The sequence below is a fragment of the Molothrus aeneus genome, chromosome 30, assembly GCF_037042795.1.
Source record: "Molothrus aeneus isolate 106 chromosome 30, BPBGC_Maene_1.0, whole genome shotgun sequence".
Taxonomy (NCBI): Eukaryota; Metazoa; Chordata; class Aves; order Passeriformes; family Icteridae; genus Molothrus; species Molothrus aeneus.
Genome location: NC_089675.1, coordinates 367,206 through 394,073, shown reverse-complemented (window position 1 = coordinate 394,073; position 26,868 = coordinate 367,206). Strand labels below are relative to the sequence as shown.

The following is a 26,868-nucleotide window of genomic DNA, read 5'->3' as shown; positions in this document are numbered from 1 at the left end:
AATTGAGTTTAGTTGGAAGGTTTGAAGGGGAAAATTGGATTTTTGAGGGGGGAAAATTGGATTTTTTTTCCCAGATTTGAAGGAAATAACTGGATTTTTAACCCTTTGAAGGGCCCAGTCGAATTTTTACGGAATATACGGAATTTTTACAGGATATATTGAATTTTTATGGAATATATTAATTTTTACGGGATATATGGAATTTTTCCGGGATATATTGAATTTTTACAGGATATATGGAATTTTTCCGGGATATTTGGAATTTTTCCGGGATATATTGAATTTTTACGGGATATATTGAATTTTTCCAGGATATATTGAATTTTTCCGGGATATTTGGAATTTTTCCGGGATATTTGGAATTTTTCTGGGGTATATTGAATTTTTCCGGGATATATGGAATTTTTCCGGGATATATTGAATTTTCCCGGGATATATTGAATTTTCCCGGAATATATGGAATTTTTCCGGGATATATTGAATTTTTCCGGGATATATTGAATTTTCCCGGGATATATTAATTTTTACGGGATATTTGGAATTTTTCCGGGATATATTGAATTTTCCCGGGATATATGGAATTTTTCCCGGATATATTGAATTTTTCCGGTGTATATTGAATTTTTCCCGGATATATGGAACTTTGCCGGGGTATTTGGAATTTTTACAGGATATATTGAATTTTTCCCGGTATATAGAATTTTTCCAGGATATATTGAATTTTCCCGGGATATATTGAATTTTTATGGAATATATGGAATTTTTCCCGAGTATATGGAACTTTTCCGGGATATTTGGAATTTTTCCGGGATATATTGAATTTTCCCGGGGTATATGGAATTTTTCCGGGATATATTGAATTTTTATGGAATATATTGAATTTTTCCAGGGTATATTGAACTTTGCCGGGGTATTTGGAATTTTTCCGTGATATATTGAATTTTTCCCGGGATATATTGATTTTTCCCGGGATATATTGAATTTTTATGGAATATATTGAATTTTTCCCGGATAAATGGAACTTTGCCGGGTATTTGGAATTTTTCCGGGGTATATTGAATTTTCCCGGGATATATTGAATTTTTCCCGGATAAATGGAACTTTGCCGGGGTATTTGGAATTTTCCCGGGGTATATTGAATTTTCCCGGGATATATTGAATTTTCCCGGGATATATTGAATTTTTCCCGGATATATTGAATTTTTCCCGGGATATTTGGAATTTTTCCCGGACATATTGAACTTTGCCGGGTATTTGGAATTTCCCCATTTCTTTCCCATCGTTCCGGTTTCCCCTCGCAGCCGCTTTTGATCAGGGCCCATCTTGCGCGCAGATTTTCCCATCCGGAGGCGCCGCGGGGCCGCTCGGGAGGGGCCAAAATTCCCAATTTTCCGCCGTTTTCGCCGCTTTTCCTCCTCCCCCAGCGCAGAAATCCCAATCCCGGCAATTCGGAATTTTTCCCACCCCAAATTCGCATTTTTGGGGTTTTTTTGAGGGAATTCCCGCCGCGTTCCCGAGGGGTTTTTGTGCCTTTCTGGCTCGGCCCCGCCGCCATTTCCGGCCCAAACGCCCCAAAATTCGGATTTTTTCTCCTTCTTGAACCCGGATTTCCTGCCCAAAATCGCCCCCATCGCCTCTCCCCAGTTCTGCAGATTTTAGGGCCAAAATTTCTCTTTTTTGGGGCGCTGTATTTTTATTTTATTTTGATTTTTAGGGCGCTATTTTGGGTTTTTTTTTTTTTTGTATTTTTAAGAGGCCAAATCCCTTTTAAGCCGCGTTTATTGGGGGGGATTTATTTCCGTATTTCTTTCTCCATTTATTTCTATATTTCTCTATTTATTTCTACGTTTATCCACGAATTTATTTATTTCTCGATTTATTTATTCAATTTTATAAATATATTTATCTATATATTTATTTCTCTATTTATTTATGTTGCTTTATATATTTATTCATCTATTTAATTTTATTCATACATTTAGGTATATGTGTATAATTTATTTATTGTATTTATATATTTATTTATCTATTTAATTACCTATTTATTTATTTCCATACTTATTTTAACATTTAATTTTATATTTAACTCAACACTCATTTTACCATTTATTTACTCAATTATCCCTTCCTTTATTAATTAATTAGCCACTCGTCCCTGCCGGAAGTTTTCCCCAATTTTGGGCCTCTCCGATCATTTTTTAAGGCTTTAAAAATGGAATTTTTAACCCAATTTGGCCTCAGGGATCCCCGCCCCAAGCCCGGCTGCCAAAAGTGATTTTTTAAAAGGGAATAAAAAGGCAGGAATAGAAAACACCAATATTAAAAAGCGGAATTAAAAATAACAGAAATAATTTGAAAATAAATAATTTAAAATGAATAAAATTAAAATGTAATAAAATATTAATTAAAATTAATTTAAAATACACTTAAAAATAACAAATTATAATATAATTTATAATTATAAATTAAAATGATTTATGTTAAAATAAATAATAATATTAAAATTAAAAATAAATAATTATATTAAAATTATAATTTTATAAAATATAGTAAGAGAGGAATTTAAAATAAGAAAAATAAAAATAAAATTTTTAAAAATTTAAGATCAAGTAAGAAATAATTAAACATAAAAGAATAAAAAACCCCTTAAATTAAATACTAAAAAATAGAAACAAAGGGAAAAATTTTAAAACTAGGAAGAGCCTCACCAGGAATGATAAAAAGAAATCAAGAACCAGGGAAAAAGGCGGAAAACCGAGAAACCGGAGCTGCTGCGAACTCCGGGCTGAAAATCGCGGATTTCCCCCGCGGAGCCGGGCCCGGGCGGGTTTTGGGGGGAAAAAAGCGAAATTCGGGCCCGCGGGGTTGAAGGCGGCGCTGCCGCCCTTGACTCCCTGAGGGTCAAAGGCACCCGAGTTCCCCTTTCCCGCCCCAAACCCCGAAATTTGGGGGAAATCCGAATATTTTCATTTTTGGGGTTTTTCCCCCACTCTCGCCTCAATTCGCGCCTCGGCCCCACCGCGGTTGGAGCTCAGGGACGCCGAAATTCGCATTTCCCACCCAAAATCGAGGGGGATTGGAGGGAAAATCCGAATATTTTGATTTTTTGGGGTTTTTTTCCCTACTCTCGCCTCAATTCGTGACTCGGCCCCATCGCGATTTTCCCTTTTTTCCCTTTTTTTCTCCTTTTTTTTCCCCTTTTTTTCTCCCTGGAATATTTAAGGAGCTTTCCCTGCACGCTCCATAAATTCCATTTTATGGCCTCCAGCGCCTTTTCCTGGGGGGAAAAACAACAAAAAAAACCCAAATAAAATCAAATAAAAACCAACTTTGAACTCGGCCTGGGGAGGGAGAGCGGCGAAAAAAAACAAAAATGGGGGAAAAAAGGGAAAAAATGAGAAAAAGGGGGGAAAACACCAAAAAGAGGGGGGAATATGAATAAATGGGGAAAATGGGAATAAAAGGGGGAAAATGGGAATAAAAGGGGAAAAATGGGGACAGAAGGGGGGAAATGGGGGAAAATGGGAATAAAAGGGGAAAAATTGGAATAAAAGGGGGAAAATGGGAATAAAAGGGGGGAGGAAATGGGAATAAAGGGGGGAAATGGGAATAAAAGGGGAAAAGTGGGAAAATGGGAATAAAAGGGGGGGAAATGGGAAAAATGGGGGAAAAGTGAATAAAAGGGAAAAGTGGGGAAATGGGAATAAAGGGGGGAAATGGGAACTGTGAATAAAAGGGGAAAAGTGAATAAAAGGGAATTGGGAAATGTGAATAAAAGGGGAAAAGTGAATAAAGGTAAAAGGGAAAAGTGAATAAAGGGAAATGGGAAATATGAATAAAAGGGAAATGGGAAATGTGAATAAAAGGGGAAAAGTGAATAAAGGTAAAAGTGAATAAAGGTAAAAGAAGTGAATAAAGGTAAAAGTGAATAAAGGTATAAGTGAATAAGGGTAAAATAAGTGAAAAAGGGTGAAAGTGAATAAGGGTAAAAGAAGTGAATAAGGGTGAGTGGGAAATGTGGATAAAAGGTAAAAAGGTAAAAGAAGTGAATAAGGGTAAAAGTGAATAAAGGTATAAGTGAATAAGGGTAAAATAAGTGAAAAAGGGAAAAGAAGTGAATAAGGGTGAGTGGGAAATGTGAATAAAAGGTAAAAGAAGTGAAAAAGGTAAAAGAAGTGCAAAAGGTAAAGAAGTGGATGAGGGTGAGCGGGAAATGTGAATAAAAGGTAAAAGTGAATAAAGGTAAAAGTGAATAAAGGTAAAAGAAGTGGATGAGGGTGAGTGGGAAATGTGAATGAAGGTAAAAGAAGAGAATAAAGGTAAAAGAAGAGAATAAAGGTAAAGAAGTGAGTGAGGGTGAGCGGGAAATGTGGATAAAGGTAAAAAGGTAAAGAAGTGGATGAGGGTGAGCGGGAAATGTGAATAAAGGTGAAAGAAGTGAATAAAGGTAAAAGAAGTGAAAAAGGGTAAAAGAAGTGAATAAAGGTAAAAAGGTAAAGAAGAGGATGAGGGTGAGCGGCGCGGCGAGCGGAGCCCGGCGGGGCGGGCCCGGGGGGCGGAAGCCGCCGGCCCGGCCGCAATTAAGGCCGGCGCTAATTGGGGCCGTCTAGACGGGGCCTTTGAGCGCTGCGGGGCCGCCGGGCCGGGACCAACTGGGGCCCGGGAGCCTCTGCGCGGTGGTTCCGTGGGGTTGGGTTCGGGTTCTGGGTTCGGCCTTTGGCATTCGAGTTCGGCCTTTTGGGCCTTTGGCATTCGAGTTCGGGCCTTTTGGGCCTTTTGGGCCTTTGGCATTCGAGTTCGGGCCTTTTGGGCCTTTTGGGCCTTTTGGGCCTTTTGGGCCTTTGGCATTCGAGTTCTGCTTTTGGGCCTTTGGCATTCGAGTTCTGCCTTTTGGGCCTTTTGGGCCTTTGGCATTCGAGTTCTGCTTTTGGGCCTTTGGCATTCGAGTTCTGCCTTTTGGGCCTTTTGGGCCTTTGGCATTCGAGTTCGGCCTTTTGGGCCTTTGGCATTCGAGTTCTGCTTTTGGGCCTTTGGCATTCGAGTTCTGCCTTTTGGGCCTTTTGGGCCTTTGGCATTCGAGTTCGGCCTTTTGGGCCTTTTGGGCCTTTTGGGCCTTTGCATTCGAGTTCTGCCTTTTGGGCCTTTTGGGCCTTTGCATTCGAGTTCTGCTTTTGGGCCTTTGGCATTCGAGTTCGGGCCTTTTGGGCCTTTTGGGCCTTTGGCATTCGAGTTCTGCTTTTGGGCCTTTTGGGCCTTTGCATTCGAGTTCTGCCTTTTGGGCCTTTTGTATTCGAGTTCGGGCCTTTTGGGCCTTTTGGGCCTTTGCATTCGAGTTCGGGCCTTTTGGGCCTTTTGGGCCTTTGGCATTCGAGTTCTGCCTTTTGGGCCTTTGGCATTCGAGTTCTGCCTTTTGGGCCTTTTTAACTTTATTTCTGGCCTTTTTGGGCCTTTTTCAATTTATTTCTGTCTTTTTTGGGCCTTTTCATTCTAGTTCTGGCCTTTTGGGCCTTTTCATTCTAGTTCTGCCTTTTGGGCCTTTTTAACTTTATTTCTGTCCTTTTTTTGGCCTTTTTCATTCTATTTCTGTCCTTTTTGGCCTTTTTCATTTTATTTCTTTCTTTGGCCTTTTTAATTTTATTTTTCCCCCTCTTTTTTGGTTTTTTTGGCTTGTTTTAATTTCTATTCTGTGGGGTTTTTTTCATCTTAAAAACGCCTCATTTTTTACCCTTTTCTCCCCTTTGTTTTCGCTTTATTTTGGCTTTTAAAACTTCGTTTTCCCTACCTTTATTTATTTAATTTTTATCCTCTCTTTTTAGCTTTTTTTCCCGTCTTTCAAACTGGTTTTTTGCCCTTTTTTTTTTTGGCTTTATTTTGCTTTTCTTTTGTATTTTTCCCCCAGGCCGCGAAGCCGCCTCTGCTCTTTGTGTTTATTTTCTTTTTCCAAAAGAAAATAAAAACCCGAATTTTTCTTTTTTTTCCAAGGTTTGGGCCCAGCAGAAGCAGCGAAAGCGAAGAGAAACAAAGCGAAACAAAGAGAGGAAAACAGAAACAAAATAGAATAAAAAGAGAGAAAGAAAACTAAACAGAAATAAAGAAAAACTAAAGAGAACTCAACCGAAATAAAGATAAAATTCTTTTCCCCCCACTTTAACCAGAACCAGCCCAGGCCGCTCCCTCGCAGCTCTCGCACGGATTTAATTTGGATTTAATTTGGATTTAATTAGGATTTAATTGCGATTTAATTGCCGCGGGCCCGCACCCGCCGCATTTTTGTGGTTTTCCCTCCATATTTTGCCCCCATAAAACGCGGCCCCATCAAAGCGGATTTTTCTGGGCTTTTTTTGGGGGCTTTTCGGGGGTTTTTTTGTTGTTTTTTTTTCCTCCTTTAACGGCGGCCTTGAAAGGAGCCGGGGACGTCCCGGGAGAGCGCGAATGAACGGAAGAAATGAGAATTTTTTGGGGCCTTTTCCTCGCTTTTCCTCCACCCCAAAGTCCAGAAAACCCCAACGGGGCCGGAATTGGCGACTCCGAGCCCGAACCGCGCCCGCCGCCCCCTCTGCCCCCACGGAAAACCCCAAAAAACGACAAAAAGTGGCCAAAAAATGGAGTTTGTGGCTGTGAACTTGCGGGGATTTGGGCAAAACTTGAACTTTGCCGTGGGGTCGCCAGCCTCGGCTGAGGAATCCGCGATTCCCTGTCTTCGGCTCGGGTTTGGGGGAGTTCGGATTTTTTGGGGCATTTTGGATTTTTTGGGGGTATTTTGGATTATTTTGGGGGGTATTTTGAATTTTTTGGGGGTATTTTGAATTTTTTGGGGGGGTATTTCGAATTTTTTGGGGTATTTTGGATTTTTTGGGGGTATTTCGGATTTTTTTTGGGGGGTATTTTGAATTTTTTGGGGGGTATTTTGAATTTTTTGGGGGTATTTTGGATTTTTTGGGCGTATTTTGAATTTTTTGGGGGTATTTTGAATTTTTGGGGGGTATTTTGAATTATTTTGGGGGGTATTTTGGATTTTTTGCGGGTATTTTGAATTTTTTGGGGGTATTTCGGATTTTTTTGGGGGGTATTGTGAATTTTTTTGGGGGGTATTTTGAATTTTTTGGGGGTATTTTGAATTTTTTGGGGGTATTTTGGATTTTTTGGGGTATTTTGGATTTTTTGGAGGTATTTTGAACTTTTTTTTCAAAGAGAGGGAGGTCTTGGAAAGGGTAAAAAATGAAATTAAATTGAAATAAATCTGGGGGGGGTTTGAATTGTGAGGGGCAAGAATTTAAAAATGGGGGAGGAACGGGAGGTTTGGGCAAATAATAATAATAATAATAATAATAATAATAATAATAATAATAATAATAATAATAATAATAATAATAATAATAATAATAATAATAATAATAATAATAATAATAATAATAATAATAAATAAGAATGAGAATAAAATAATTTAAAAAGGAATAGGAAGAATAAGAATAAGAATAGGAAAATAAGAATAAAATAATAGGAATAGGGATAGGAATAATAAAATATAAGAGTAAGAAAATAACAATAATAAGGATAATAGGAATAGGAAGAAGAAAATAATAATAATAATAATAGGAATAAGAAAATAATAATAATATGAATAGGAATAAGAATAAGAAAATAATAATAATAATAGGAATAGGAATACGAAAATAATAAGGTTAATAGGAATAGGAAGAAGAAAATAATAATAATAATAATAGGAACAGGAAAAAGGATATTTTTAAAAATATAGATAATTAAAATTGAAATAATATTTAAAAATAAAGAAATAAAAATAAATTTTAAATCAAAGTAAAAAATAAAAACTAAAAAAAATTAGAAAACAAATTTAAAATCAATAGAAAATTAATAGAAAATAAACGGAAAAATAATTTAAAAAATAAACTAAAATACATAAAAAATAGGAAAAGAAATGGAAAAAGAAGTGGGAAAAGAAATAAAGGGAGGCGAAACCAAAGCGCCGAGGTCACCCCGTAACCCCCGGCAGGATCCGGGAGGAAATTCCCGATTTTGGCCGGGGAAGCGCCGGCCCCAGGACCGCAAGGCGGCTTTAAAAGGGAAATTCCAATAAAACGTCAAATAAAACCCTGACGGAGAACAGGCCGTGAACGTCTTTATTCCGCGCCTCCCTCCTCACCCACACAGAAATTCCGCTTTTTCCAGCCTTTTTCACCTTTGCCGGGAGCTTTTCCTCCGCTTCTCCTTCTCCTCCCGTCTCCCGAGAAGAAAAAGGAAAATAAAACCGAAACACAAAAGGGAACCGCGCGGGGGTTTCTGTACACAGCGTGGGCCAAAAACTTGAATTTTCCAGCCCTAAGGATGCGGGGACTTGGGGGTTTTGGGGGGAAATGCCCCAAATCTGGGGCTTTGGGGAGGGTTTGGGGGTGGAAATTTCCAGGGTTGGGTTGAAATTCCCGTGTGCCTGAAGGAGAATAAAAATAAAAATCAAATAATATAATAATAATAATAATATAATATATATATATATAAAAAAAGGGATCACAGACTGTCCGGAGAGAAAAACAAACAAAGGGGGAAAATAAAATTAAATAAAGTCCGTGGAGTTCAAGTCCTTGAAATGAAGGGGGAAAATCAGCGAAAAATCAGAAAAATCGGGAAAAATAACAGGGAAAATAGGGGATATAAGGAAAATAAGGGAAAATAGGGAAAAATAAGGAGAATAAGGAAAAAATCCTGGAAAATCAAGGAAAATAAGGAAAAAATCGGAAAAAAAATCAGAAAAAAAAAATCAGGAAAAAAACACATTAAAAACCCAAGGGGAAAAATAGAATAAACCAGGAATAAATAGGAAAAAAAATCAGAAAAACAATCCGGAAAAGAAAAAAAAAAAAACAAACAGAAAAAAAACCAGATAAAAGTTGGAAAAAATCAAGAAAAAAAAAATCAGAAAAAATCAGAAAAAAATAGAAATAAATAGGGAAAATCAGGAAAATATTAGGAAAAAATAAACTGAAAAAAAAACCTGAAAAAAAATTAAAAGAACAGAAAAAAATCAGAAAAATTTGAAAGAAAATTGGGAAAATAAAAGGAAAAAAAAGGGAACAAATCAGAAAAAAAATCGGGAAAAAATCAGAAAAAATCGAAAAAAAAATTGGGAAAAAATGGGGGGAAAATGGGAAAAAATCGGGAAAAAATCGGGAAAAATTGGGGAAAAATTGGGAAAAAATCGGAAAAAAATAGGGAAAAAATCAGAAAAAAATCGGAAAAAATTGGAAAAAAATGGAAATAAACCGGAAAAAAAATCGAAAAAAAAGGAAAAAATCGAAATAAATGGGAAAAAAAATGGGAAAAAAATGGGAAAAAAATCAGAATCAAAAGGAAAACTCTTCAGCTGCGAGGTCGCCACTGTCCCCCCAAGGCCGCGGCCGTTTTGGGGCCGTTCCGGGCGGTTTCACAACAAGGGGTTCCCGGAGAAATACTGCAGGCGGTCCCGGCTGAGCTTCTTCTCCTTCATGCGGCGGTTCTGGAACCAGATCTTGACCTGGCGGTCGCTGAGGTTCAGCAGCCGCGAGAGCTGCAGCCGCTTCTCTTTGTTGATGTAAACGTTGAAGAAAAATTCCCGCTCCAGCTCCCGGATCTGGAACTTGGAGTACGGACAGCGCTTCTTCCTCGCGCGGGGAGCGCCTGGAACGGGCGGAAATTCGGGGGGTTAGGGGGGATTCGGGGGGAAATTGGGGGGAAATTGGGGGGGAAATAATGGGGAATGAGGGGGGAAATAATGGGAAATTGGGGGGGAATGAGGGGGGAATGAGGGGGGAAATAATGGGGATTCGGGGGGAAATGAGGGGAAATTGGGGGGAATGGAGGGGGGAATAATGGGGAATGAGGGGGGGAATGAGGGGAAATTGGGGGGGAATGGAGGGGGGAATGAGGGGGGAAATAATGGGGAATTGGGGGGGAAATAATGGGGAATGAGGGGGGAAATAGTGGGGAAATTGGGGGGAAATAATGGGGAAATTGGGGGGCAATGAGGGGGGATAATGGGGAATGAGGGGGGAATGAAGGGGGAATGAGGGGGGAAATAATGGGGAAATTGGGGGGGAAATAATGGGGAATGAGGGGGGAAATAATGGGGAAATTGGGGGGGAATGAGGGGAAATTTGGGGGGAATGAGGGGGAAATAATGGGGAAATTGGGGGGAAATAATGGGGAAATTGGGGGGGAAATAAGGGGAAATTTGGGCTGAAATGTGGGGGGGAATGAGGGGGAATAAAGGGGAAATTTGGGGGGAAATGATGGGGAAATGTGGGGGAAAATGAAGGGGAAATGTGGGGGGGAATGAGGCGGAATAGGGGGGAATAATGGGGAAATGTGGGGGGAAATAAAGGGGAAATTTGGGCTGAAATGTGGGGGGGAATAAGGGGAAATAAAGGGGAAATATGGAGGGAAATGATGGGGAAATGTGGGGGGAATAAAGGGAAATGTGGGGGGAAATAAAGGGGAAATTTGGCGTGAGATGAAAGGGAAATGTGGGGTGAAATAAAGGGGAAAAATGGGGGGAAATAAAGGGGAAATGTGGGGTGAAATAAAGGGGAAATTGGGGGGAAATAAAGGGGAAATGTGGGGGGAAATAAAGGGGAAATTGGGGGGAAATAAAGGGGAAATGTGGGGTGAAATAAAGGGGAAATGTGGGGGGAAATAAAGGGGAAATTGGGGGGAAATAAAGGGGAAAAATGGGGGTTGGGGATGGGGAGGGTTGCCGAAAATGGGGTGAAATGCACTGGGAATATGTGGAATTATTAAAGGGGTGAGTGGGCCGGGAATGGGGAAAATATCGTGGGGAAAAATGGAATTATAGAGGGGGTGGGTGGGCCAAAAAGGGGATCAGGAATCTGGGAAAATATGGAATTATCTAAGGGGTGAGTGGGCCAAAAATGGGATAAATATCATGGGGAAATATGGAATTATTAAAGGGGTGAGTGGGCCAAAAATGGGATAAAAACACGGGGAAATATGGAATTCTTAAAGGGGTGGGTCGGCCGAAAATGGGATAAATAACGTAGGGAAAATGATAATTAAAAAAGGCGTGGGTAGCTGGAAAAAGAGAGAAATTTATTGGAAAAAGAAGTGAAATTTCCAAATTTATTGGAAAAAGAAGATTTAGAAAGGGATGGGTGGCCAGAAAAGGGGATAAATGATAACCTGAAGAAAGACGTGATTTAAAAAAGAGATGGGCGGCCCAAGAAAGGGGTAAACACACTGAAAAAAAAATGAAATTAAATAGGGGGTGGGTGGCCTGGGAAAGGGATAAATATGGTGAAAAAAAAAAAAATTTAAAAGGGATGAGTGGCCCGAAAATGGGATAAAGATACGGAAAAAAGCAAGGAATGAGTGGCCCGAAAAAGGAATAAATAACCTGAAAAAGGATCAATAATCCCAAAAAGGGATGGGGAGCCCAAAAAGGGATGGAAAACCCCAAAAGGAATCAAGAGTAAATAACCCAAAAAGGAACAATTAACCCCAAAAGGAACAATTAACCCCAAAAGGAGTAAATACCCCCAAAAAATGAATAAATACCTCAAAAAAATGAATAAATACCCCCAAAAATGAGTAAATATCCTGAAAGAACAAATAACCTCAGAAGGAATAAATAAAAGGAATAAATGCCCCAAAAATGAACAAATCTCCCCAAAAATGAGCAAATCCCCCCAAGAATGAGCAAATCCCCCCCAAAAATGAACAAATACCCCCAAAAATGAACAAATATCCCCCCAAAATGAACAAATATCCTCCAAAATGAACAAATCTCCCCAAAAATGAACAAATATCCTCCGAAATGAGCAAATCCCCCCCAAAAATGAACAAATACCCCCAAAAATGACCAAATTCCCCCAAGAATGAGCAAATCCCCCCAAAAATGAACAAATATCCTCCAAAATGAAGAAATCTCCCCAAAAATGAACAAATCTCCCCAAAAATGAACAAATATCCTCCGAAATGAGCAAATCCCCCCCAAAAATGACCAAATCCCCCCAAAATGACCAAATATCCCCAAAAATGAGCAAATCCCCCCAAAATGACCAAATGCCCCCAAAAATGAGCAAATCCCCCCAAAAATGAGCAAATCCCCCCAAGAATGAACAAATCCCCCCAAGAATGAACAAATCCCCCCAAAATGAACAAATCCCCCCCAAAAATGAGCAAATCCCCCCAAAATGAACAAACCCCCCCCAAGAATGAGCAAATCCCCCCAAGAATGAGCAAATCCCCGAACCCGCGGCTGAAATTTGGGGTTCCTGGGAGGGCTCGGGGCGGATTTTGGGGCAGTTTTCCGCTTCCGCGCGGGGATTGGGGCGGATTTGGGGTTTTGGGAGCGCGGCCCCGCTTAGGCCGGGATCAGCGGGGCCGCGCTCGGGCCCCGCGCGAGGCTTTGATCAACCCCGGCCCGCGCCGCGCCCGCGGGGGAACGCGGAAATCCCAAAGGGGAAACGCGGGGAGGCGGCGGGAAAGGGGGAAAACAGCACCGGGAAAGGGGGAAAACAGCACCGGGAAAGGGGGAAAACAGCACCGGGAAAGGGGGAAAACAGCACCGGGAAAGGGGGAAAACAGCACCGGGAAAGGGGAAAAACAGCACCGGGAAAAGGGGGAAAACAGCACCGGGAAAATCCCAAAGGGAAAAAGGGAACGGGGAAAAATCCCAAAAGGGGAAAAGAGACCCCAGAAAAATCCCAAAAGGGAAAAGAGACCCGGGAAAATCCCAAAAGGGAAAAGAGAACAGGGAAATTCCCAATGGGAAAAACAGCCCCGGGAAAATCCCAAAAGGGAAAAAGAACCGGGAAATCCCAAAGGGAAAAGGGAACAGGGAAAATCCCAATGGGGAAAAGAGACCCGGGAAAATCCCAATATTGGAAAGAGCCCCGGGAAAATCCCAATATTGGAAAGAGCCCCCCAAAACCCATCCCAAAAGGCAGAACAGCCCCAAAAAATGGCACAAAAGGCAGAACATCCCCCCGGGAAAATCCCGAAAGGGAAAATTTCCCCCAAAATATCCCAAAAAGCGGAACAGCCAAGGAAAAGATCCCAAAAGGCAAAACAGCTCCGTGACCATCCCGAAAGGGAAAAGAGCCAAGAGAAAAAATCCCAAAAAGGCAAAAAAAGCCCCCAAAAAATTTCAATGGGCAGAACAGCCCCGAAATCCACCCCGAAAGGCGAAACAGCCCCGAAAATTCCCCGAAACCGCCCCAAAACCTTCCCGGATCCCCAGAGCGGCGCCGAGGGTGCGCGGGGAGAGGGAAATCTGATCAAAACAGATAAAATAAAATAAAATAAAATAAAATAAAATAAAATAAAATAAAATAAAATAAAATAAAATAAAATAAAATAAAATAAAATAAAATAAAATAAAATCCCTCAAACACGAATTCAAATTGGGTTTAAGATCGCGTTTTGAGCCGGCGCGAGGGGAAATCCTCTCCCGACCGAGCCCGGCGGGGAGGGGAGGATGCGCCCCGGAAAATGGGGGGAATTTCTCATTTTCGCCCCGAATTTCTCATTTCCGCCCCGAATTTCTCATTTTCGCCCCGAATTTCTCATTTCCGCCCCGAATTTCCCATTTGCGCCCCGAATTTCTCATTTCCGCCCCGAATTTCCCATTTTCGCCCCGAATTTCTCATTTGCGCCCCGAATTTCTCATTTCCGTCCCGAATTTCTCATTTTCGCCCCGAATTTCCCATTTGCGCCCCGAATTTCTCATTTTCGCCCCGAATTTCCCATTTTCGCCCCGAATTTCCCATTTGCGCCCCGAATTTCCCATTTGCGCCCCGAATTTCCCATTTTTGCCCCGCATTCCGCCGGTGGCCCCGAGCGCCGCGCGGCTTTGATGGGGCGGACGGGAAGCGCGGCGGGAGCGCCGCGCTCGTTCTGCCCAATTGCCTCGCGCCGCCGCAAGCCCGGCTTTAAAACGCCCGCCTAAGTTCACGATCAAAGTTAATTTTGGCACTGGCCGCGCTTTTAAAATTTCACAGACTCCGAGACACAGAGCAGGACCCGGCCGGGCTTAACATCCCCGGCTTCCTCTTTTATTTCCCTGCTTTGGTTTTGGTTTTGTTCTCTCGCCGCTTTTTTTTTTTTATTTGCTTTTTTTTTTTTTTTTTTTTTTTTGCCGCCATCGTAAAAAGAAGGAAAAAAAAAAGGAGAGAAAGAAGAAAGCGCTGCGGAGCTTCTCGTAAAACCCCGGCCGCGCTTATAAAACTGCACATAAAAACCTCGGCTCGGCAAAGCGCGGCCGGGCTGGGCTGCCCCCGTTAAACTCGGCTTTGCCTCCTCTGAGCTCCCCGCGTTAAACTCGGCTTTGCCTTCTGTGAGCTCGGCTCTATCCACTCTGGGCTGCCCCCGTTAAACTCGGCTTTGCCTCCTCTGGGCACGGCTTTGCCTTCTCTGAGCTCCCCGCGTTAAACCCGGTTCTGTCCACTCTGGGCTCGGTTTATCCTACTCTGAACTCGGCTCTGCCTCCTCCTCAAGAGTTGCCCCGCGTTAATCCCGGCTCTACCCTGGGCTCCCCGCGTTAATCCCGGCTCTACCCTGGGCTCCCCGCGTTAATCCCGGCTCTACCCTGGGCTCCCCGCGTTAATCCCGGCTCTGCCCTGGGCTCCCCGCCTTAAGCCCGGCTCTGCCCGGGGCTCCCCGCCTTAAGCCCGGCTCTACCTACTCTGAGCGCCGCTCTTGGAGCCCTCCTTGGCTGCGGCCGCCGGGGCCGCCGGGGCCGAGCCGGGGTTGGCGTTTTCCTCCTCCTCCTCCTCTTCCTCCTCCTCCTGCGCGTTCCCCTCCGCGCTCCTCCCGCCGTCCGCGCTCTCGGCCGCGCTCTCGGGCGCGCAGAGCGCGGCGTTCTCGAAGAATCGATCGAAGCCCTGCGGCAGCACCGAGCCCTTGCTCGCGGCCGGGTAAAACCCGGGCGCGGCCGCCGGGGCGGGCTGGGGGTGCTGGGGGTGGTGGTGGTGGTGATGATGATGGTGGAAACCCTCGCCCTTCATCAGCACCTCGGGCAGGCACTCGCGGTGCAGCAGCTCCTCCGCCGAGCTCCAGGCCGCGTAATTCCCGCGCGGGGGCGGCCACTTCCCCGCGGGCTCCAGCGCGTAGGGCACCTCGCGGGGCACGCCCGGGTACGGCGGGTACGGCAGCTGCCGGCCCGGCCCGAACGGCGGCACCGCCGGCAGCTCGGGCACGTAGTAGGCGCAGCCGGGCACGTACAGGCTCCCCCCGCGCTCGCCGAAGTCGCCGCCGCCTCCGCCCGCGCGCTCCTTGCGCGCCTGCGAGGGGCAGAAGTTGCCCAGGTTGACGGAGTTGAACATCGCTGGCCCCGCCGCTCGCACGGGGCTTTTTTTTGGGGGGTTTTGTTATTTTATATTCGGCCGCGCTGCTCGGGCTTCTGAGGCGCTTTTTTTTTTTTTTTTTTTTGCTTTTTTTTTTTTTTTTCTCCCTCGTCTTCTTTTTTTTTATTTTTTTCTTTTTTTTGGTGGTGGAAAAGGAGGGGGTGGGAGGGGGTGGTGGTGGGGGGGGGGCGAAAGCAGCGCGGAAGGGGCGGAAAATAAATTTAAAAAAAAAAAAAAAAAAAAAAAGGGAATTTTGGGGAGGCTGGGATCGGATGACGCGAGCTCCGCCTCAGCCGCCGGCAGCGCCACGTGACGGTGCCCGGGCAGGAACCGGGGAATTGGGGAACCGGGGAGCCGGGGATTGGGGAAATCGGGGATTGGGGAAATCGGGGAAATCGGGGATGGGGAGTCGGGAATTGGGGAACTGGGGAGTCGGGAATTGGGGAAATCGGGGATTGGGGAAATCGGGGATTGGGGAAATCGGGGATTGGGGAATTGGGGAACTGGGGAGCCGGGGATTGGGGAAATCGGGGATTGGGGAATTGGGGAACCGGGGAGCCGGGGATTGGGGAAATCGGGGATTGGGGAAATCGGGGAAATCGGGGATGGGGAGTCGGGAATTGGGGGATTGGGGAGTCGGGAACTGGGGAACTGGGGAGTCGGGAATTGGGGAACTGGGGAGTCGGGAATTGGGGAGTTGGGGATTGGGGAATTGGGGAAATCGGGGATTGGGGAATTGAGGAGTTGAGGAATTGAGGAGTTGAGGAATTGAGGAGCTGAGGAATTGGGGAATTGGAACCGGGCACGGCCGGGCCGGGAGCTCCGCGGGCGGGGACAGAGCCGGGCCCGAGCCCCGGGCGAGCGCAGCGACCCCGGCCCCGCTCCGGCCCCGCTCCGGCCCCGCTCCAGCCCCGGCCCCGCTCCAGCCCCGGCCCCGCTCCGGCCCCGCTCCGGCCCCGCTCCAGCCCCGCTCCAGCCCCGGCCCCGCTCCAGCCCCGCTCCGGCCCCGCTCCGGCCCCGCTCCGGCCCCGCTCCGGCCCCGCTCCAGCCCCGCTCCAGCCCCGGCCCCGCTCCGGCCCCGCTCCGGCCCCGCTCCGGCCCCGCTCCGGCCCCGCTCCAGCCCCGGCCCCGCTCCAGCCCCGCTCCGTGCCCGGCCCCGCTCCAGCCCCGCTCCAGCCCCGGCCCCGCTCCGGCCCCGCCCCGGCCCCGCTCCAGCCCCGCTCCAGCCCCGCTCCAGCCCCGCTCCGTGCCCGGCCCCGCTCCGGCCCCGCTCCGGCCCCGCTCCAGCCCCGGCCCCGCTCCAGCCCCGCTCCGTGCCCGGCCCCGCTCCAGCCCCGCTCCAGCCCCGGCCCCGCTCCGGCCCCGCCCCGGCCCCGCTCCAGCCCCGCTCCAGCCCCGCTCCAGCCCCGCTCCGTGCCCGGCCCCGCTCCGGCCCCGCTCCAGCCCCGCTCCAGCCCCGGCCCCGCTCCAGCCCCGCTCCAGCCCCGCTCCAGCCCCGCTCCAGCCCCGCTCCGTGCCCGGCCCCGTTCCGGCCCCGCTCCAGCTCCGCTCCAGCCCCGCTCCAGCCCCGCTCCGTGCCCGGCCCCGTTCCGGCCCCGCTCCAGCCCCGCTCCGGCCCCGCTCCGGCCCCGGCCCCGCTCCAGCCCCGGCCCCGCTCCAGCCCCGCTCCGTGCCCGGCCCCGCTCCGTGCCCGGCCCCGCTCCAGCCCCGTTCCGGCCCCGGCCCCGCTCCGGCCCCGCTCCGGCCCCGCTCCAGCCCCGCTCCAGCCCCGCTCCAGCCCCGCTCCAGCCCCGCTCCGTGCCCGGCCCCGTTCCGGCCCCGCTCCAGCTCCGCTCCAGCCCCGCTCCAGCCCCGCTCCGTGCCCGGCCCCGTTCCGGCCCCGCTCCAGCCCCGCTCCGGCCCCGCTCCGGCCCCGGCCCCGCTCCAGCCCCGGCCCCGCTCCAGCCCCGCTCCGTGCCCGGCCCCGCTCCGTGCCCGGCCCCGCTCCAGCCCCGTTCCGGCCCCGGCCCCGCTCCGGCCCCGCTCCGGCCCCGCTCCAGCCCCGCTCCAGCCCCGCTCCAGCCCCGTTCCGGCCCCGGCCCCGCTCCGCGGGCACCGCCGGGGGCTCCGTCCCCTCCTCTCCCGACGCTTTCATCGCTCTCCTCCCCTTTCGCTCTTTTCCTTTCTCTTTTTCTTCCCCTTTTCCCCCTTTCCCCCTTTCTTGCTCTTTTCCCTTTTTCCTTCCAATTCTTCCCCTTTCCCCTTTTCTTGCTCTTTTTCTTGCTCTTTGTCTTCCCCTTTTCCCCCTTTCCCCCTTTCCTGCTCTTTTCCCCTTTTCTTGCTCTTTCCCCCCCCTCCATCCCCTTCTTCTCTTTCCTTCCCCCTTTTTGCTCTTTTTTCCCCTCTCCGTCTCTCTTCTCACTCCTTTTCTATTTCTTCAATTATTTTTTTCCCGTGTTTTCCCCTCTTTCTCCCTCTTTCTTCTCTCGCTTTCCCTTCCAATATTTCAATTCGATTTTTCCTTTCCCCCTTTCTCTTCTCTCTCTCCTCCCCTCCCCTCGCTCTTTCCCTTCCAATTTTTTATTTCTATTTTTCCTCTTTTTCCCTTTCTTGCTCTTTTTTCCTCTCTTTCCCCTTTCTTCCCCTTTTCTTTCCCTCCCCCTTTTGCTCGTTTTTATCCTTCTGTCTCTCTTCTCACTTTTTCTCCTTTCCTTCCATTTTTTTTCCTTGGTTTTCTTCTCTTTCCTCCTTTTCTTCCCCTCTCTCCTCCCCTCTTCTCGCTCTTTCTCTTTTCCTTCCATTTTTATTTGTTTTTTTTTTCCTTTTTCCCATTTCTTGTTCTTTTCCCCCTCTTTCTTCCCCTTTTCTTTCCTCCTCCTATTTTTGCCGCTTTTTCCTCTCTTTTCCCCTTTTCGCTCTTTCTCCTTTTCTTCCCTTTTCCCCGTTTTTCTCTCCCCTTTTTTCCTCTTTCTCCCCTTTTTCCCTCCCACTTCCTCGCCCCTTTTTTACCTTTTCCCACCCTTTTCGCTCTTTTCTTTTCCTTTTTCCCCTTTTCATTTCTCCTTCCCTTTTCCCCTCTTTTTCCTTTTTCCCCCCTTTATTTCCTCCCTCCTCCCCCTTTTCCCCACCCCATTTTTCACCTTTTTCCCCCTTTTTTCCCCCATTTTCCCCTCCCGCCGCCTCCACCGCTCCCAGGGCCGGGAATTCCCATTTTTAGCGGTTTTAATCCTCTGATTATTCTAATTTATTATTATGATTCCCGCGCCCGCAGCAGCTTCAGGCGGCTCCATAAAACCCCGGCAGTTTCAGGGGGGATTTTTCCCCAATAAAGGGAAATTCAGCGAAATTACGAATCCCTGCGGCCGGGGGAATTAGCGCTAATTAACGAGCCCCTAACCAACGCTAATTACTCCTCTCCACGTGACTCTCATGGAAAAAATTCCAGCTCCGGAGCGCGCGGATTTCCCAGCTCCAAACACGGAGCAGGCCCGGTTTTCATCCAGTAAAAATGAATTTGAAATGAATTTAAAATGAACGTAAAATGAACGTAAAATGAACGTAAAATGAATGTAAAATGAACGTAAAATGAGTGTAAAATGAATTTAAAATGAATGTAGAATGAATGTAAAATGAATTTAAAATGAATGTAAAATGAATTTTAAAAATAATGTAAAATGAATGTAAAATGAGTATAAAATGAATTTAAAATGAATGCAAAATGAATTTTAAAAATAATGTAAAATGAATGTAAAATGAATTATAAAATGAATTTTAAATGAATGTAAAATGAATGTAAAATGAATTTTAAAATGAATGTAAAAGGAACTCTAAATGAATTTTAAAATGAATTATAAAATGAATTTAAAATGAATGTAAAATGAAGGTAAAATGAATGTAAAATGAATTTTGAAATGAATTTTGAAATGAATTTTAAATAATTTCTAGGTGGTTTTTAAATGGATTTTAAAATGATTTTTTTGAATAATATTTTTAATGATTTTTAAAGCTCTTTTGACGGAGTTTGGGCGCGGATCTCGCGGTTTCTGCAGGAGAACGAAGGGCAGGAATCCCCGCCCGCTCCGCTGGAATTTCCACCCCGGCCTCGAATTTTCCATGCGCGGCGTTTTCGCCAATTTAGTGCAAATCCGAGGCGGCGCCGCCCGAATTCAAATTAAACAGAGAGGAAATTAAAAAAGGGGATTTTGATTAAAGTCGTTTGTCTGCGCCCGGGACCCTCTGCGAGCCCCGTCCCGCTGGAATTCACCCCAAAAATTCGAAATAATCCAAGGGCGGCCGGATATGGGGGGGTTTGCAGCGGAATTGGGCGAATTTCACTGAAAAAAGGGGATTTTAATTTAAAAAAAACCGTTCGGGAAAGGGGAAAAATGGGAAATTCCGGTGGGGTCGGGGTTTTGTTCTGGAGGAGAGAAATTGGCCCAAAGAATTGGGGAGAAATAATTGGGGATAAATAAATAATTGGGGGTAAATAATTGGGAATTAAATAATTGGGAATTAAATAATTGGGGATTAATAATTGGGGAATAAATAAATAATTGGAGATAAAAACTGATTGGGGATTAATAATTGATTGGGGTAAATAATTGGGGATTAATAAATGGGGATAAATAATTGAGGATAAATCATTTGGGGGTAAATAATTTATTTGGAATAAATAATTTGGGATTAATAATCGGGGGGTAAATAACTGGGGATAAATAATTGATTGGGGATAAATTACTGGGGATTAATAACTGGGGATAAATAATTGATTGGGGATAAATCATTGGGACTAATAATTGAGGATAAATAACTGTGGATAAATAATTGATTGGGAATAAATAATTGGGGATAAATAATTTTGTGATAAATTATTTGGAATAAATAATTTGGAATAAATAATTTGGAATAAATAATTTGGGATTTCACCTGGGCTGGGAATTCGGAACCTTCCCCCATGGGAATAAAGACTCGCGAAATTCGGGTTTTTCTTTATTTTCTTTTTTTTCCCATTATTTTTATTTCCAGGCTGCGCCTCGGGAATCCCCGCCCTGAAAAAGCGGAAATTTGGGGTGGGACTGAATCAAAAATGTGGAATTTGGGGTGGGATTGGATCAAAAATGGGGAATTTGGGGTGGGATTGGATCAAAAATGGGGAATTTGGGGTGGGATTGGATCAAAAATGGGGAATTTGGGGTGGGATTTGTTTGAGGGGATGGAAATTCCCAATCAAAGCAGGGGAAGGTTTTAGGGGAAGGTTTTTGGTTTGTCCCAAATCCAGCAGGAAATTTAAGGGGAAAAAGGGAAATTTCGGGAGCGGGAAAAGCCTCGAGGGCGGCTTTGGGCTGGCTTCGCCCTCTGAGAGAAAAAAATCGAAATAAAACCAGAAATCCGCCCCAAACTATCGGAATTTCGCCCCAAAATAACAAACCCGCCCCAAAGAATCGGAATTGCGCCCCAAAATAACAAACCCGCCCCAAACAATGGGAATTTCGCCCCAAGATCCCCAATCCGCCCCCCAGGCGCTCCCCGGTTTAATTCCATTTATTTCGCTCCCACCCCCCCTCTGTTGGGGATTTTGGGCCGAATTCCAGGGAAAAAAGTGGGAAAATGGGAAAAACCCTCCCTGGAGAGGGGGGGCAGCGGCTGGAAACCCGAATATCCCCAAATCTGGGGGAAAATGGGGGGGAATTTTGATTTTTCTGGAGGGAAGAGCCCGGCGGGCGAAAATTCCGGAAGAGGAAAAAGAACCCCGGGAATTTGGGCAGCGCCCCCCGAGCCCCGCCGGGGATTTGGGGGAAATTTCGGGGATTTTTGGCGTTTTTGGGGGGGAATTCTCGGAGCCGAATAATTCCCGTGGATTTGGGGCTCTCCCCACCCTTTTCCTTCGGCTTTGTCCTCCCCATTCCCATAAAATCCCATAAAATCCCATAAAATCCCATAAAATCCCATAAAATCCCATAAAATCCCATAAAATCCCATAAAATCCCATAAAATCCCATAAAATCCGGGGGTTTTGGGGTTTTTTTTGGGTCCTTTTTATAAGGGCTGGGAACACAAATAAATTCCCCAGGAATTGCGGGCTGAGGTTTTTTGATCCCAATAAAAACGGAAATAAAAAGCGGAATAAAACCAAATAAAGCGGCTCCGCTCCCAGCCCCAATCCCGGGATTTTTCCCCGTTCCTGATCCCTTTTTTTTTTTTTTAATTTTTTTAAAAATTTTTATGGCGTTTTGGGGCAAAACCTTAATTAAAAGCGTGAGCGCGGCTTTGTAAAGCGGGGCTTTTATGGGGCGATGTTAACCCCGCGGTCCGGCCTAGCGATAGGCGGGGATTTTTGATGGGTTTCGTTTTTATTTTTGAGCCCCTCGATCCCCTCCGAAAGGGGGAGGAAAATGCTTCAAAATCCCAATTTTGGGGGTTTTTAGAGCCCACGGGGAGCCCTGAGCGCGGGTTTTGTAACCAGAGGGGGAATTTGAGCCGGTCCCAAAATCCCGGAACCCCAAAAGGCCCAAAATTAACCCCAAAAATCCCCGAATTTACCCCAAAATCGGAGCGGAGCCTTTGGGAGGGGGAGAATTCGTGGGGTTTGGGAGGGAAAATTGGGGTTTAAAGCCGAGTTTTGGGTTTAAAGCCGGGTTTTGGGGTTTAAAGCCGAGTTTTGGGATTTAGAGCCGAGTTTTGGGATTTAGAGCCGGGTTTTGGGATTTAGAGCCGAGTTTTGGGGTTTAAAGCCGAGTTTTGGGGTTTAAAGCCGGGTTTTGGGGTTTAAAGCCGGGTTTGGGAGGTTTTGAGATGGGTTTGGGGTTTTAAAGGCGGGTTTGGGGTGGAAAAAGGCGGGTTTGGGGTTGAAGGTCAAATTCGGGGTTTTAAAGGCGGTTTTGGGGGGTAAAACGGGGATTTTGGGGTTTAAAGCCAAATTCGGGATTTTAAAGGCGGTTTTGGGGGTTTTAATGCGGGTTTTGGGGTTTAAGGGAGGGTTTAGGGCAGGGATTTGGGATTTTAAAGGCGAGTTCGGGGAGGTTTAAATGCGGCTTTTGGGGTTTAAAAGGGTTTTTTGGGGGTTGCAGTCGGGTTTTGGGGTGTTAAATGCTTTTTTTTGGGGGGTTTAAAGGCATTTTTGGGTGTAAAATGGGGGTTTTGAGTTTCAAAGGCGCGTTTGGGGCTTTTAAAGGCGAATTTGGGGTTTTAAAGGAGGGTTCGGGATTTTAAAGGCAAATTTCGGATTTTCAAGGCAGGTCTGGGGGTTTTAAGGCCGGATTTGGGGTTTTAAAGGCGAATTTTGGGGTTTTCAGGGCAGGTTTGGGGTTTTAAGGCGAATTTGGGGTGTAAACCGTTGGGTTTTTGAGGTTCAAAGACAAGTTTGGGGTTTTCAAGGAGGATTCGGGATTTTAAAGGCGAATTTGGGGTTTTCAAGGCACGTTCGGGGTTTTAAGGCGAATTTGGGGTTTTAAAGGAGGGTTCGGGGTTTTCAAGGCGAATTTGGGGTTTTCAAGGCAGGTTCGGGGGTTTAAGGGCGGTTTTGGGGTGTAAAATGCTGGGGTTTGAGGTTCAAAGACAAGTTCGGGCTTTCCAAGGCAAATTCGGGGTTTTCAGGGTGGGTTTTGGGGTTTCCAGGGCGGGTTTTGGGGTTTTTCGCGGGTTTTGGGGTTTCCGGGGCGGGTTTTGGGGTTTCCGGGGCGGGTTTTGGGGTTTTTCGTTGTTTTTGGGGGTTTCCAGGGCGGGTTTTGGGGTTTTTCGTTGTTTTTGGGGGTTTCCGGGGCGGGTTTTGGGGGTTTTCGTGGGTTTGGGGTTTTCAGGGCGGGTTTTGGGGTTTTTCGTGGGTTTTGGGGTTTCCAGGGCGGGTTTTGGGGTTTCCAGGGTGGGTTTTGGGGTTTCCGGGGCGGGTTTTGGGGTTTTTCGTGGGTTTTGGGGTTTCCAGGGCGGGTTTTGGGGTTTTTCGTGGGGTTTTGGGGGTTTCCAGGGCGGGTTTTGGGGTTTTTCGTGGGTTTTGGGGTTTTTCGTGGGTTTTGGGGTTTCCAGGGCGGGTTTTGGGGTTTCCAGGGCGGGTTTTGGGGTTTTTCGTGGGTTTTGGGGTTTTTCGTTGGGTTTTTTGGGGTTTCCGGGGCGGGTTTTGGGGTTTCCAGGGCGGGTTTTGGGGTTTTTCCTGGGTTTTGGGGTTTTTCGTGGGTTTTGGGGTTTCCAGGGCGGGTTTTGGGGTTTCCAGGGCGGGTTTTGGGGTTTCCAGGGCGGGTTTTGGGGTTTTCAGGGCGGGTTTTGGGGTTTCCGGGGCGGGTTTTGGGGTTTTTCGTGGGTTTTTGGGGGTTTCGGCGCGTTTCAAAGCCGGGTTCGGGGCCGCGGGCGCGTTTTGGGGTTTAAAGCCGGGCTTAGGGCGGGGATTTGGCCGCTTCCTTCCCGCGGGGCCCCCAGGCCTTGAATTTGACCACCAGAAGTGACCGGGGCCATAAACGGGGCCGGGGCCGGCGGCTCCGATTCCTGCAAAAAAAAACCGAAAAAAACCCCAAAAAAAACAACAAAAAAAGAGGAAACTCAGGAAAAAACAAAAAAGCGCAATAAAATTTAACACCGGGAGTGGCGCGGGCCCGGCTTTGGCAGCCCCGGCCGAAAACGGGGCCGGGAGAAAAGCGGCGCTCGTGGGAAGGGGGGGTGAAAACAAACAGGGGATGGAAACAGGGAATGGAAACAGGGAATGGAAAAAAGGGAATTAAAAAAGGGAATGGAAAAAAGGGAATTAAAAAAGGGAATTTAAAAAGGGAATGGAAAAAAGGGAATTAAAAAAGGGAATTTAAAAAGGGAATTTAAAAAAGGGAATTTAAAAAGGGAATTGAAAAAGGGAATTGAAAAAAGGGAATTGAAAAAGGGAATTAAAAAAGGGAATTTTAAAAGGGAATTTAAAAAGGGAATTAAAAAAGGGAATTTAAAAAGGGAATTAAAAAAAAAAACGGAATAAAAACAGGGAATGGAAAAAGGGAATGGAAAAAGGGAATTAAAAAAAGGAATTGAAAAAGGGAATTAAAAAAGGGAATTTTAAAAAGGGAATTTAAAAAGGAATTAAAAAGGGAATTAAAAAGGGGAATTTAAAAAAGGGAATTTAAAAAAGGGAATTAAAAAAAAAAAACCGGAATAAAAACAGGGAATGAAAACAGGGAATGAAAAAAAGGGAATTAAAAAAGGAAATTTAAAAAAGGGAATTTAAAAAAGGGAATTAAAAAAGGGAATTTAAAAAGGGGAATTTAAAAAGGGAATTTAAAAAGCGAGCGGGGAATGGGGGAAAAGCGGCAAAAATCCCAAATTCTGAGGGGTTGGGGAGCGCCCGGTGGAGGAAATGAAATCCCCCCAAAAAGGGGAAATTTTGATTTTTATTTTCCTTTTCTTGGGGATTTTCGGGGCCGCAGGGATGGGGAAGGAGGCGCAGCCGCGAGGTCCCGGCGCTTTTGCGCCATTAAAGGTGGAAATTCCCTTTTTTGCCCCATTTTTTTCCCATTTTCACAACCGGAGGCTTCTCCCCGCCTCAAAATTCCCTTTTTTCCCCCCAAAATGAGCAGGAAATTCCCATTTTCCCCTTTTCCCTCCCCAAAATTAACGCGAAATTCCCATTTTCCCCCCCAAAATTAACGCGGAATTCCCATTTCCCCCTTTCCCCACCCCAAATCAAAGCCACATTCGCATTTTCCCTGTTTTGCGCCCCAAATGATTTCGAGTTTCCCATTTTCCACACCCGGGATCTTCTCCCGCCCCAACCCCCCCAGGAAACCCCAAAATCCCCAAAATCCCCCCCAAAATCCCCCCCAAAATCCCAAATTCCGGCCCCGTTTTCCCCACGAGCCGCGAGCGCTCCCCGCCCTTTCCAAGCCATTTTAGCCCCCCCAAAAAAGCCCCAAAATTCCGAATTTTCGGGGCCTTTTCCTTGCCCCAAAAGCTGGAAACGGGCCCAGAATAATCCGAGTTTTGTTCGGCTCCGGGCTCGGCCTGGCCTTGAACTTTTCCCGAGAAATCTCCTTTGTTTTCCCGCTTTTTCTCCTTTTTTCCCCATAATATTTGGGTTTTCCAGCCCAAATTTGGCCTCCGGGGCTTTCTGTGGGCGGCGCAGAAAGGATTCTTTGTTCGGGGGGGAAAAAAGGGAAAAATGGGATTTGAAAGGGAAAAACAACATCGGGAACGGGAAAAGTGAGATTATAAACGGGGGGTTTAAAGGGAAAATCAAATCAAATCAAAAATGGGATCGAGAGGTGTTTAAAAGGCAGAAAAAGAATATAAAAATGGAAATTTAAATAATGTAAAAATGGATATTTGAGGGCGTTTAATAGGGGAAATAGAGGGAATTGTGATCAAGGGAGTTTAGAGGGGAAAAAAATATAAAAAATTTGGGTTTAAGGGAGGTCAAAAATAAAACTTTGGGTTTAAGGGGGTTTAAAGGGGGAGGGTATTTAAAAATGGATTTAAAGGGGTTTAAAGGGGGAAAAGGAAAAAGAAAATTAAAATTTACATAAAGGAGTTTAAAGGGGAAAAAGAAAAAGAAAATTAAAATTTATTTAAAGGAGTTTAAAGGGGGAAAAAGGAAAAGAAAATTAAAATTTATTTAAAGGAGTTTAAAGGGGGAAAAGTACAAAAAGTGGGCGTGGAGGGACTTAAAAATCCGCCCCCAAAAAAATGGAAATAAATAAAAAATAAAAATAAATTTAAAGAGGCCGGAGCGCGATTTCACTGCGGATTTCGCCGCCGGTTTTGGGGGGAAAAAAAAGCGATTTTAGGGCAGGGAAATGAACGGTGAGAGTGGGGGAAAAAAAAGCGATTTTAGGGCAGGGAAATGAACGGTGAGAATGGGGAAAAAAAAGCGATTTTAGGGCAGGGAAATGAACGGTGAGAGTGGGGAAAAAAAAGCGATTTTAGGGCAGGGAAATGAACGGTGAGAATGGGAAAAAAGCGATTTTTAGCCGCGGGTTTGGGGAGTTTTGGGGGTTCTTGCCCGGATCTGCTCGTTGGGCGTTGAAATGATAAAAATGAAAGGGATTTCAGCGATCATAAACCATGAAATGAGTAACGAGGAAAGGAAATGGAGAATTTCGAAATGGAAACGAACAATCCAAGAATGAAAGAAATAATTTTAAAAATGAAATAAATGATGAGGGAAAGAGAGAATTTAAAAAAAAATGGACAGAAATCATTAAAAAAGGAAAGAAATCCCTAAAAATGGAAATAAAAAATGGTGGAAAGAAAGAAACGATGAAAGAGTGAAAAAAGGGATGGGAAAAGGAATAAAATAATAAAAGAATCAATGATCAAAGAATGGAATAAACATGAATGAAAATAGAATTGAAAAATAAAAATAAATCGTGGAAATGAAAGAAATAATTCTCATTTTCCACCCTTTATTCCCATTTTCCCCCCTTTATTCCCATTTTCCCCCCTTTATTCCCATTTTCCCTCCTTTATTCCCATTTTTTCCCCATTTATTCCCAGTTTTCCCATTTATTCCCATTTTCCCCCCTTTATTCCCATTTTCCCCCCTTTATTCCCATTTTTCCCCCTTTATTCCCAT

At 45.7% G+C, this 26,868-nt stretch overlaps 1 protein-coding gene across 1 annotated transcript; it reads right to left on the bottom strand.

Moving 5' to 3' along the window:
* Positions 1-9,436: 9,436 nt before the first annotated feature.
* On the bottom strand, positions 9,437-15,332 carry HOXC11 (homeobox C11). The gene is made up of 2 exons (XM_066567754.1): positions 14,693-15,332; positions 9,437-9,669 (listed from the first exon to the last, which is right to left on the bottom strand). Exons 1-2 carry the CDS (start codon positions 15,330-15,332, stop codon positions 9,437-9,439), a joined length of 873 nt encoding a protein of 290 aa, XP_066423851.1.
* Between the last annotated feature and the right edge of the window lie 11,536 nt (positions 15,333-26,868).

What these genes read in the sequence shown, in the direction of transcription:
- HOXC11 (XM_066567754.1), bottom strand. Translation starts at nt 15,332, where the DNA reads ATGTTCAACTCCGTCAACCTGGGCAACTTCTGCCCCTCGCAGGCGCGC. An exon ending in CTCCAAGAGCGGCGCTCAGA is followed by an intron (nt 9,670 to 14,692) that starts GTAGGTAGAGCC and finishes CGCCCGTTCCAG; the next exon opens with GCGCTCCCCGCGCGAGGAAG.